Below are 12,733 nucleotides of genomic sequence, written 5' to 3' on the forward strand. Positions count from 1 at the left end.
CACTCTATGATTAAGCCGTCAAACTCGCGCTCAATCGGCCATGATCTATCCACTGCTGGTTGAATGGCTCCCAACGCCATCGCCATCTCTCAGAGCTCTGGCCATTGGGGTTAGTTCAAATCCCGGGCTGCTGCAGGGGTGCCGTTGTGGCCGGATGTAAACTACCTCGCCTGGTTTGCGGGAGGTCAGAATCATCCTGGAAAAATCCAATGAGCTATGAAGTTATTTTTCATAGATGTCCAGTAGGGTCATGGGGTAAGAACGTTACAAAAACATGATAGTCGTGCAAAGTACCATAAAGGTAAAAAAATCACCCAATCACATACCACGAAACGATCCCCATGCTACCAGGCCAAGGCCACTGAGGTATTAACTTATTTCTCAGAAGCGACCTGGCCACAAATGAAAATTCAACAAAGTAGCCCATCGTTTGGACATTTATAGCACCAAATAATCTAATTAATCTCTAATGCATATTGCTAAATGTGGAGGGGAAAACCGGAGGACCGGAGAAAAAATCCACGCGACCACGGGGATAGAGAGACACGCAAACTCCAAATATACAGCAGCAGGCGTCAGGGTCAGGATCGAACCCCCGACCTCCTGCATACCAGGCGAGGTAGTTAACATCTCACCACCGTGGCAGCCCTTTTCTCAATAAATCATCAATTCCCAAGCTTCGGGAAGGCAGTAAAAAAACAGCAAAAACAGTCCCAGGTCGTGGCATCGATCCCGACCCTGACGCCTGCTGCTGTACAGTGAGGGAAAAAGTATTTGATCCCCTGCTGATTTTGTACGTTTGCCCACTGACAAATAAATGTTCAGTCTATAATTTTAATGGTAGGTTTATTTGAACAGTGAGAGACAGAATAACAACAACAAAATCCAGAAAAACGCATGTCAAAAATGTTATAAATTGATTTGCATTTTAATGAGGGAAACAAGCATTTGACCCCTTTGCAAAACATGATTTAGTACTTGGTGGCAAAACCCTTGTTGCCAATCACAGAGGTCAGACGTTTCGTGTAGTTGGCCACCAGGTTTGCACACATCTCAGGAGGGATTTTGTCCCACTCCTCTTTGCAGATCTTCTCCAAGTCATTAAGGTTTCGAGGCTGACATTTGGCAACTCGAACCTTCAGCTCCCTCCACAGATTTTCTATGGGATTAAGGTCTGGAGACTGGCTAGGCCACTCCAGGACCTTAATGTGCTTCTTCTTGAGCCACTCCTTTGTTGCCTTGGTCGTGTGTTTTGGGTCATTGTCATGCTGGAATACCCATCCACAACCCATTTTCAATGCCCTGGCTGAGGGAAGGAGGTTCTCACCCAAGATTTGACAGTACATGGCCCCGTCCATCGTCTCTTTGATGCGGTGAAGTTGTCCAGTCCCCTTTGCAGAAAAACACCCCCAAAGCATAATGTTTCCACCTCCATGTTTGACGGTGGGGATGGTGTTCTTGGGGTCATAGGCAGCATTCCTCCTCCTCCAAACACGGCGAGTTGAGTTGATGCCAAACAGCTCCATTTTGGTCTGATCTGACCACAACACTTTCACCCAGTTGTCCTCTGAATCATTCAGATGTTCATTGGCAAACTTCAGACGGGCATGTATATGTGCTTTCTTGAACAGGGAGACCTTGCGGGCGCTGCAGGATTTCAGTCCTTCACGGTGTAGTGTGTTACCAATTGTTTTCTTGGTGACTATGGTCCCAGCTGCCTTGAGATCATTGACAAGATCCTCCCGTGTAGTTCTGGGCTGATTCCTCACCGTTCTCATGATCATTGCAACTTCACGAGGTGAGATCTTGCATGGAGCCCCAGGCCGAGGGAGATTGACAGTTATTTTGTGTTTCTTTCATTTGCGAATAATCGCACCAACTGTTGTCACCTCACCAAGCTGCTTGTCAATGGTCTTGTAGCCCATTCCAGCCTTGTGTAGGTCTACAATCTTGTCCCTGACATCCTGGGAGGGCTCTTTGGTCTTGGCCATGGTGGAGAGTTTAGAATCTGATTGATTTATTGCTTCTGTGGACAGGTGTCTTTTATACAGGTAACAAGCTGAGATTAGGAGCACTCCCTTTAAGAGTGTGCTCCTAATCTCAGCTCATTACCTGTATAAAAGCTACCTGGGAGCCAGAAATCTTTCTGATTGAGAGGGGGTCAAATGCTTGTTTCCCTCATTAAAATGCAAATCAATTTATAACATTTTTGACATGCGTTTTTCTGGATTTTGTAGTTGTTATTCTCTCTCACTGTTCAAATAAACCTACCATTAAAATTATAGACTGATCATTTCTTTGTCAGTTGGCAAATGTACAAAATCAGCAGGGGATCAAATACTTTTTTTCCCTCACTGTATATTTGGAGTTTGCGTGTCTCTCTCTGTGTGCGTGGATTTTTCTCCGCATCCTCCGGTTTTCCCCTCCACATTTAGAATCAACATCACGCGTTTAGAGTCTTTGGCTGCTGCTTATAAATGAACACGTGATGATAAGCCACTTCGTTGAGCTATCATTCTGAAAAAAGACCCATATAGCTCAGTGGTGCCTTAGTTGGTAAAATAAAAACAAAGATTTTAATAGTTTACATAACCCTTGCCCATCCGGCTATCGTCCCCATCTGGCCCTGACGCACCCCGCTGAAGGCCCCTTCGCATTTCTGAAGTCCCTGCAGTGACTGTGAGTGGGGGCTGCGTGTCCTCTTGGGCGAGGAGTCATCCTCCTCCTCGTCCGCATGTCTCGGTGCAATCCACGCGACCTTCCATTATCACGGCTGGCTACGTACGGTGCGAACGAAGTTCAACGTATACACAACGTATACACATTGTACAACAACCGCCATTCGCCACTAAGTGGCGGAGACGTCACCACGACGCTTGTGCCAGGCCATGTGCACCTTGAGGCCACGTGAAGTGTCGAACGCCCGCGGGCAGGAGGTCACGGGGCAGACCCTGGTGCCACGGGTCGACTGACTGAGATGACTGAGATGACTGGCTGATGCACCACCTGTGCCCCCTACTGTGCCAACCTGCTGTGTTTTAGCCACCCGGCGCTCCGCTCGTTGTCGTGAGCGTCGCTTCTCCGCCCTCCGTTGTTGTTGGAGGGCGACTGCCTCCAACTGCCCAGTAGCGTCCTTCACGAGCCTCCTCCACAGAGGCCGATCTTGACACCGCTGGTACCAGTCATCGGCAAGTCCACTCAGCTCCACGTCCTCCTGTACCACATCACTCCATCTCTTCTCTAGCCCATGACGCGCCCGTTTAACCCCCTCGATCCGGCCGAACAAAAGCTGTTTCGGCATGCGGTGGCTGGGCATGCGGGCTACATGACCCAGCCAACGCAGCCTTGCCTGCCGGAGGAGCTCACCGATGGGACCTTGCCCAGATCTTTTAAAGATTTGTGAGCTCCTCACACAATCCAGCCTGGTTAAACCCAGGATGGATCGTAGGCAGGCTAGCCTAAATGTTTCTAACCGGCGAAGATGTTCCATTAGGGGGGGTCCACGTTTCGCAAGCGTAGAGAAGGGAGGGAATGACCGTGGCCGAGAAGACCTGAAGCTTAGTGCGGAGCGACAGACCAGGTAGCTTCCACACAGCGTTACGCAACCGATGAAAAGATATTGCCGCTCGACTGATTCGGAGTGAGACCTCTGCTGTTAAACTGGAGCCAGTCATAAGCACACTGCCCAGGTATGGGAAACTCTCCACTCTCTCCACAACTGCCCCATCACCGATTGGGAGTTGTGGGAGTGGAGTGTCCGATGGTACACAATACCCAGGCAGGTGCTTAGTTTTGGTGGGGCTGATGGTAAGGCCTCATCTCTTAGTGGCACGCTCCAGTCTCAGCAGCATCGTCTCCAACTCCTCCTCTGAATGAGCAGCTATTACCAAATCATCGGCATACATACCATGGTTGAGCAATCGGGAGCCATCCCTTGACCACAACCGGGCATCGATCAGCCTCCCATTATATCTGTACCAAATGGAGATTCCCCCGGTACAGCTATTGAAGGCTTCACGAACTACGTGGTCAAAATAGATGTTAAATAATGTGGGAGCCAGAGGACATCCCTGTCGCACACCAAGGTGTACAGGGAATGGCTCTGACTCCCGGCCACGTAGTTTTACCCGGGCCCGCTCACCATCATGAAGATCCTTAATGATCGTGAGCAGAGGGTCAGGTACTCCAAAAGCATGAAGAACAACCCAGAGCCCAGGCCTACTGATGGTATCATAGGCCTTGACCAGGTCAATAAAGCAGAGATGTAGGTCTTGTTGGAATTCCCTACACCTCTGCTGTAGCAGACGGACAGAAAATATGGCATCTGTGCAAGACCGCCCTTTCCTGAAACCGCATTGGGGCTCCGCAAGCCTCTCCTCAGCGTGCCTGGCAAGGCGATGTTGAATAATCCTTGCCAGGACCTTTCCCGGCACACTGAGGAGTGAGATGCCCCTGTAGTTGTTACAGTCTGTGCGGTCCCCCTTCTTAAAAAGGGGGGCCACCAGGGCATCCTTCCAATCCTGCGGAACCCGTCCAGTGGTCCAGACTGTTGTTATGATATCACATAGGGCAGTCTGTGCACAAACGCCACCCTCCCTCAGCATTTCGCTTGGGAGATCATCTCTGCCCGCTGCCTTTCCTGGTCTCAGACTCCGGATCGCCTTCAGTACTTCCTCAACAGATGGCACCTCAGCCAGCCACTCACAGGGGGTGACTTCTTCCAATATTTGAGGCACCGCAGCCTCAGCAGGGTCATCCTCACTTTGTGCCACGATGTTTTCCTGGCTGAGGGATTTTCCCTCCCTCAGGACCTCACAGAAATGCTCAGCAAATCTGCAAACCTGTTCCTTAATGATGGTAATAGGTGTGGCGCTGCAGGTTACTTTTTTGATGGAGTTGAATAGAGATTTGTGATCACGGGCCACTGAGGCAGACTCCATCTCCTCAACAACCCGCGACCACCACCCATCCTTGCAGCGCCTCACGGCTCTCCGAACCTCCGAGCGAAGGCTGCGGTAAGCCTCCTCATTCTCTGACGTGGGATTCTGTAGCCGATGACAGTGGGCCTGTCGCTTTTTCTCAACCATCCTGAACACCTCCTCTGTCAGCCAGGGTCTCTGGGGAGGTCTGGATCGCGTACCCAAAGCAGCCATTGCAGCTGCATGAGTCACAGTCCAAAACCTCGCCCATTTACCCTCGACATCAGGAGGAGTCGGGGACGATGCCAATCCCATCCGCAAGCGATGATGAAATTCTCGCTTGCAACTTTCATCAGATAACTGAGACCAGGCCACTTTAGGTTGGAATGGGGTCCTGGGTGTACACCCACCACCGGAGTGGAAGAATGGCAGGCGCATCTTACAGATGACTAGTCGATGGTCAGAGGGCAGATCAGCTTCCCGGTAGGTCCTGGTGTCAAGGACATGGGCTCGCATCCGCTGGTCCGTCAAAATGTAGTCCAGCAGATGTTCTTGCTTAGACCCGGCATGCATCCATGATGTTGTGTGGATGCGCTGATGCCGGAACAGCGTGTTGGTAATTACAAGCCCATGGGCTGCACAAAAATCTAGCAGCCTCCTACTGTTGTTATTGAGCTGATCTGGCCCATGGCCTCCAATCACTCCAGACCAGGTGCCAGCATCATGACCAACTCGGGCATTGAAGTCACCCAACATGATGACTCTATCCCGAGGGGCCACTTTAGCCAGCACCTGTGACAGGTCATAGAAGGCATCTGACTCATCGGCTTTGCCTGCATCCCTCCATGGATGTTCATCTTCGGTGGAGGCATAAGTAACCACGACCACCATTCCTCGCCTCCGGTTGATGGGAAGGCGAGCCCAAAGTAGCCTGGGGCTTACAGCTTCCCACACCTCACCGCCACGCTCCCACGCCCCCTTCATTCTTTTGTTCAAAAGAAGACCCACACCCTGTTGTTTGGCAGTCTGCTGCCCCGAGTAGAGGACTGTCCACCCCTCATGGTGGCAGGAGCCAGAACCGGTCCACCGGACCTCCTGAAAGCCACATAGATCCAGGCGGTACCGGTCCAGCTCCCGACAGAGGAGTGGCAGCCTCTCCTCCGCAGTGAGCGTTCGAACATTCCACGTGGCCACCCGTAGTGGTTTTTCGTTGTTTCTGGAGGAGCCCCGAGGGTAGATATTCAATCTCCTGGCTCCGCCAATTGGGGTTTGGACAGGAGACGTCATAGACGCCTGGCCCCCCGGGGCCTCCGGCACAAGCTTATTAGTTACATACTTAATTCGCGGTTCAGTGGTAATTTTTTGAAGGTAGAGGGGATATCAGCCCCTCGCACCCGTCCAGAGCCCCCGTTTAGCCCCTGTGGTGGACACAGATGCCATGAGGGGAGGAGCCAATCTAAATTGGACTTCCCCCCACAGCACTGTCCACGACAGAGTTGCCCGTCCAGCACCGCGAGGCGTTAGGGGGTTGTTTTGCCGGCGCAGGCAATGAATTCCAAAGTGGAGCAGTGGAAGGGAAGCCACAGAATGAGAATAGTTGAGTGTGGTACACGTACACACACACGTACACACACGTACACACTGCCTACCCTCCCTTCACGCACTCGAGTGAAGGCTCAGCGCCTCGACCCCGAGTGCTCTCTCAGCTTTTAAAAGACACTATAACAGTTTATTTTATAATAATAATTATTATCAAAGGTTCGTTTAAGAGACGACCGGCGCAGGCAATGAATTCCAAAGTGGAGCAGTGGAAGGGAAGCCGCAGAATGAGAATAGTGGAGTGTGGTGGTGAATGGCTGGTTGAGAGTGGTCGAGTGTGTGTGAGTGTGTGGTCGAGTGTGTGTGAGTGTGTGGGCGAGTGTGTGTGAGTGTGTGGGCGAGTGTGTGTGAGTGTCTGGTCGAGTGTGTGGGCGAGTGTAAGAGTGTGTGTGAGTGTGTGGTCGAGTGTGTGGGCGAGTGTGTGGTCGAGTGGGCGAGTGTGTGGGCGAGTGTGTGGTCGAGTGTGTGAGTGTGTGGTCGAGTGTGTGGTCGAGTGTGTGTGAGTGTGTGGTCGAGTGTGTGGTCGAGTGTGTGGGCGAGTGTGAGAGTGTGTGGTCGAGTGTGTGGGCGAGTGTGTGAGTGTGGTCGAGTGTGTGTGTGTGAGTGTGTGGGCGAGTGTGTGAGAGTGTGTGTGAGTGTGTGTGTGGTCGAGTGTGAGTGTGTGTGAGTGTGTGTGTGTGTGGTCGAGTGTAAGAGTGTGTGAGAGTGTGGTCGAGTGTGTGTGAGTGTGTGTGTGAGTGTGTGAGTGTGTGGTCGAGTGTGTGTGAGTGTGTGAGTGTGTGGTCGAGTGTGAGAGTGTGGTCGAGTGTGTGTGAGTGTGTGTGTGGTCGAGTGTGTGTGAGTGTGTGTGTGTGGGCGAGTGTGTGAGTGTGTGTGAGTGTGCGGGTTTGTCGCTGTGAACTGCAGTGTGGTGGTGGTGGTTGAACGCAGAGTGTGTGGGTGAGTGTGTGGATGGGTGTGTGAGTGGGTGTGTGAGTGTATGGATGAGTGTGTGGGTGAGAGTGTGGTTGACTGTGTGGGTATGTGTTTGAGTGGTTAAGTGTCTGGGTGAGTGATTGAGTGAGTGGTTGAGTGTGAGTGTAGGTGAGTGTGGGTGAGTGTGTGTGAGTGTAGGTGAGTGTGGGTGAGTGTGTGTGAGTGTGGGTGAGTGTGTGCGAGTGTGGGTGAGTGTGTGTGAGTGTAGGTGAGTGGTTGAGTGTGTTGGAGTATAGGTGAGTGGTTGAGTGTGTGTGAGTATAGGTGAGTGTGGGTGAGTGTGTGTGAGTGTAGGTGAGTGTGGGTGAGTGTGTGTGAGTGTAGGTGAGTGGTTGAGTGTGTGTGAGTGTGTGTGAGTGTAGGTGAGTGTGTGTGAGTGTAGGTTAGTGTGTGTGAATGTAGATGAGTATGTGTGAGTGTAGGTGAGTGTGTGTGAGTGTAGGTGAGTGTGTGTGAGTGGAGGTGAGTGTGGGTGAGTGTGTGTGAGTGTAGGTGAGTGTGTGAGAGTGTGTGTGAGTGTAGGTGAGTGTGTGTGAGTGTGGGTGAGTGTGTGTGAGTGTAGGTGAGTGTGTGTGAGTGTAGGTGAGTGTGTGTGAGTGTAGGTGAGTGTGTGTGAGTGGAGGTGAGTGTGGGTGAGTGTGTGTGAGTGTGGGTGAGTGTGTGAGTGTAGGTGAGTGTAGGTGAGTGTGTGTGAGTGTAGGTGAGTGTGTGTGAGTGTGGGTGAGTGTGTGTGAGTGTGTGTGAGTGTAGGTGAGTGTGGGTGAGTGTAGGTGAGTGTGTGTGAGTGTGGGTGAGTGTGTGAGTGTAGGTGAGTGTGTGAGTGTAGGTGAGTGTGGGTGAGTGTGTGTGAGTGTAGGTGAGTGTGTGAGTGTAGGTGAGTGTGTGTGAGTGTAGGTGAGTGTGTGTGTGTAGGTGAGTGTGTGTGAGTGTAGGTGAGTGTGTGTAGGTGAGTGAGTGTGTGAGTGTGTGTGAGTGTAGGTGAGTGTGTGAGTGTAGGTGAGTGTGTGTGAGTGTAGGTGAGTGTGTGTGAGTGTAGGTGAGTGTGTGAGTGTGTGTGAGTGTAGGTGAGTGTGTGTGAGTGTAGGTGAGTGTGTGTGAGTGTAGGTGAGTGTGTGAGTGTAGGTGAGTGTGTGAGTGTGGGTGAGTGTGTGTGAGTGTAGGTGAGTGTGTGAGTGTAGGTGAGTGTGTGTGAGTGTAGGTGAGTGTGTGTGAGTGTAGGTGAGTGTGTGAGTGTAGGTGAGTGTGTGTGAGTGTAGGTGAGTGTGTGTGAGTGTAGGTGAGTGTGTGAGTGTGTGTGAGTGTAGGTGAGTGTGTGTGAGTGTAGGTGAGTGTGTGAGTGTAGGTGAGTGTGTGAGTGTGGGTGAGTGTGTGTGAGTGTAGGTGAGTGTGTGAGTGTAGGTGAGTGTGTGTGAGTGTAGGTGAGTGTGTGTGTGTAGGTGAGTGTGTGTGAGTGTAGGTGAGTGTGTGTGAGTGTGGGTGAGTGTGTGTGAGTGTAGGTGAGTGTGTGAGTGTGTGTGAGTGTAGGTGAGTGTGTGAGTGTGTGTGAGTGTAGGTGAGTGTGTGAGTGTAGGTGAGTGTGTGAGTGTAGGTGAGTGTGTGTGAGTGTAGGTGAGTGTGTGTGAGTGTAGGTGAGTGTGTGAGTGTGTGTGAGTGTAGGTGAGTGTGTGAGTGTGTGTGAGTGTAGGTGAGTGTGTGTGAGTGTAGGTGAGTGTAGGTGAGTGTAGGTGAGTGTGTGTGAGTGTGTGTGAGTGTAGGTGAGTGTAGGTGAGTGTAGGTGAGTGTGTGTGAGTGTAGGTGAGTGTGTGAGTGTAGGTGAGTGTAGGTGAGTGTGTGTGTGTGAGTGTGTGTGAGTGTGTGTGAGTGTAGGTGAGTGTAGGTGAGTGTGTGAGTGTGTGTGTGACGAGGCGGTGTCTGACTGACCGATCCCTCAGCACGGCTGAAGGCATCAGCGCCCTTCCATTCCTCGATGCCAATGTGGAGGTTGCTCGCCACGCCGTGGAGTTAGGAGCCTGAGTGGTTTTCCTGTTCCTCGCCCTCCGTTGAAGGCGCGCAGACAAATGGTGGCTAAACTATGCCTCGGATGAGCACGGCTGGCTACGTACGGCGCGCAAGAAGTTCAACGTGCCAACGACTCCTCCACTGAGCTATGGAGAGGCGCTGTGCGACTGTGATGCCCTGCGGTGAGTCAAGTTCGCGCGCTCTCAGCCTCTCGTCACATCCACCCTCACCTGGCACCGGGCTGAGCACGCCGCCCTTTCTCCGCGGTGGTCCCCACTCCTCGTTACTGTGGCCGGGACGCCTCGCCGTGTAATAGTCCCCGAGAGAGAGAGTTTATAAATACTGCACTGTACCCTGCAGCGTCGCATCAGCAGCTGCAGCACAACACGGGCAGGGAACCCCGCCCCTCACCACGCCCCTCACCACTAACCCCTTAGCCACTCACCACTAACCCCGCCCCTCCCCACGCCCCTCACCACGCCCCTAACCACTCACCCCGCCCCTCACCACTAACCCCGCCCCTCACCACTATCCCCGCCCCTCACCACTATCCCCGCCCCTCACCACTATCCCCGCCCCTCACCACTATCCCCGCCCCTCACCACTATCCCCGCCCCTCACCACTATCCCCGCCCCTCACCACTAACCCCGCCCCTCACCACTAACCCCGCCCCTCACCACTAACTCCGCCCCTCACCACTAACCCTGCCCCTCACAACTAACCTCGCCCCTCACCACTAACTCCGCCCCTCACCACTAACCCCGCCCCTCACCACTCACCCCGCCCCTCAACACTAACCCCGCCCCTCACCACTAACCCCGCCCCTCATAACTAACCCCGCCCCTCACCACTAACCCCGCCCCTCAACACTAACCCCGCCCCTCACCACTAACCCCGCCCCTCAACACTAACCCCGCCCCTCACCACTAACCCCGCCCCTCACCACTATCCCCGCCCCTCACCACTAACCCCGCCCCTCATAACTAACCCCGCCCCTCACCACTAACCCCGCCCCTCACCACTAACCTCGCCCTTCACCACTAACCCCGCCCCTCATAACTAACCCCGCTCCTCACCACTCACCCCGCCCCTCACCACTCACCCCGCCCCTCACCACTCACCCCGCCCCTCACCACTCACCCCATCCCTCACCACACGCTGGTGAGGATCAGGCTGGCTCGCGTGGTTAAGGTTCCGTAAGTACCATGACGACCATGATGACAATGATGACCATGATGACCATGATGACAATGATGACCATGACGACAATGATGACAATGATGACAATGACGACAATGATGACCATGACGACAATGATGACAATGATGACAATGACGACAATGATGACCATGATGACCATGATGAACATCATGACCATGATGACCATGACGACCATGATGACAATGACGACAATGATGACCATGACGGCCATGATGACAATGATGACCATGATGACAATGATGACCATGATGACAATGATGACCATGACGACCATGACGACAATGATGACCATGATGACAATGATGACCATGACGGCCATGATGACAATGACGACAATGATGACCATGATGACCATGATGACAATGATGACAGTGATGACCACGATGACCATGATGACAATGATGACAATGATGACCATGATGACAATGATGACCATGACGACAATGACGACAATGACGACCATGATGACCATGATGACAATGATGACCATGATGACCATGATGACAATGATGACCATGATGACCACGATGACCATGATGACAATGATGACAATGATGACCATGATGACAATGATGACAATGATGACCATGACGACAATGATGACCATGATGACCATGATGACAATGATGACCATGACGACAATGATGACAATGATGACAATGATGACCATGATGACCATGATGACCATGATGACAATGATGACAATAATGACCATGATGACAATGATAACCATGATGACAATGACGACAATGATGACCATGATGACAATGATGACCATGATGACCATGACGACCATGATGACCATGATGACCATGACGACCATGATGACAATGATGAGAATGATGTCAATGATGACAATGACGACAATGATGACCATGATGACAATGATGACCATGATGACAATGATGACCATGATGACCATGATGACAATGATGACCATGATGACCATGATGACCATAATGACCATGATGACAATGATGACCATGACGACAATGACGACAATGATGACAATGATGACAATGACGACAATGATGACCCCATGATGACCATGATGACCATGATGACAATGATGACAAAGATGACCATGATGACAATGATGACCATGATGACCTTGATGACAATGATGACCATGATGACCATGATGACAATGACGACAAAGATGACCATGATGACAATGATGACCATGATGACAATGATGACAATGATGACCATGATGACCATGATGACAATGACGACAATGATGACCATGATGACAATGATGACAATGATGACCATGATGACCATGACGACAATGATGACCATGATGACCATGACGACAATGATGACCATGACGACAATGACGACAATGATGACAATGATGACCATGATGACAATGATGACAATGATGACAATGATGACAATGATGGCATTATTGACAATGATGACCATGATGACCATGATGACCATGACGACAATGATGACCATGATGACCATGACGACCATGATGACAATGATGACCATGATGACAATGATGACAATGATGACCATGATGACAATGATGACAATGATGACAATGACGACAATGATGACAATGACGACAATGATGACCATGACGACCATAATGACCATGACGACCATGATGACCATGACGACAATGACGACAATGATGACCATGATGACCATGATGACAATGACGACCATGACGACAATAATGACCATGATGACCATGATGACAATGATGACCATGACGACCATGATGACCATGATGACAATGATGACAATGACGACAATTCTGACCATGATGACCGTGATGACCATGATGACAATGACGACAATGATGACAATGATGACCATGATGACCATGACGACAATGATGACCATGATGACCATGACGACAATGATGACAACGATGACAATCATGACAATCATGACCATGATGACCAAGATTACAATGACGACAATGATGACCATGATCACCATGACGACAATGATGACCATGGCGACAATGATGACCATGATGACCATGACCACAATGATCACC

General features: G+C 51.2%; 1 protein-coding gene across 2 annotated transcripts in view; it reads right to left on the reverse strand.

Moving 5' to 3' along the window:
• LOC116952965 (uncharacterized) overlaps positions 1 to 9,916 on the reverse strand; it is a 35,332-nt gene extending 25,416 nt beyond the window's left edge. The window contains exon 1 of one of the 2 annotated variants that reach the window (XM_032972731.2): positions 9,722 to 9,916. Coding sequence is in view for 1 of the 2 variants with exons in the window: in XM_032972730.2 (XP_032828621.2) it covers positions 9,414 to 9,439 (26 nt within the window). In the remaining variant the exon portion in view is untranslated. Of the gene's footprint in view, positions 1 to 9,413 lie in introns of both variants that reach the window. The other variant, XM_032972730.2, reaches the window with a different exon arrangement.
• Between the last annotated feature and the right edge of the window lie 2,817 nt (positions 9,917 to 12,733).

The sequence above is a fragment of the Petromyzon marinus genome, chromosome 49 (assembly GCF_048934315.1).
Source record: "Petromyzon marinus isolate PM22_M1 ecotype Great Lakes invasive population chromosome 49, UKy_Petmar_22M1.pri1.0, whole genome shotgun sequence".
NCBI lineage: Eukaryota > Metazoa > Chordata > Hyperoartia > Petromyzontiformes > Petromyzontidae > Petromyzon > Petromyzon marinus.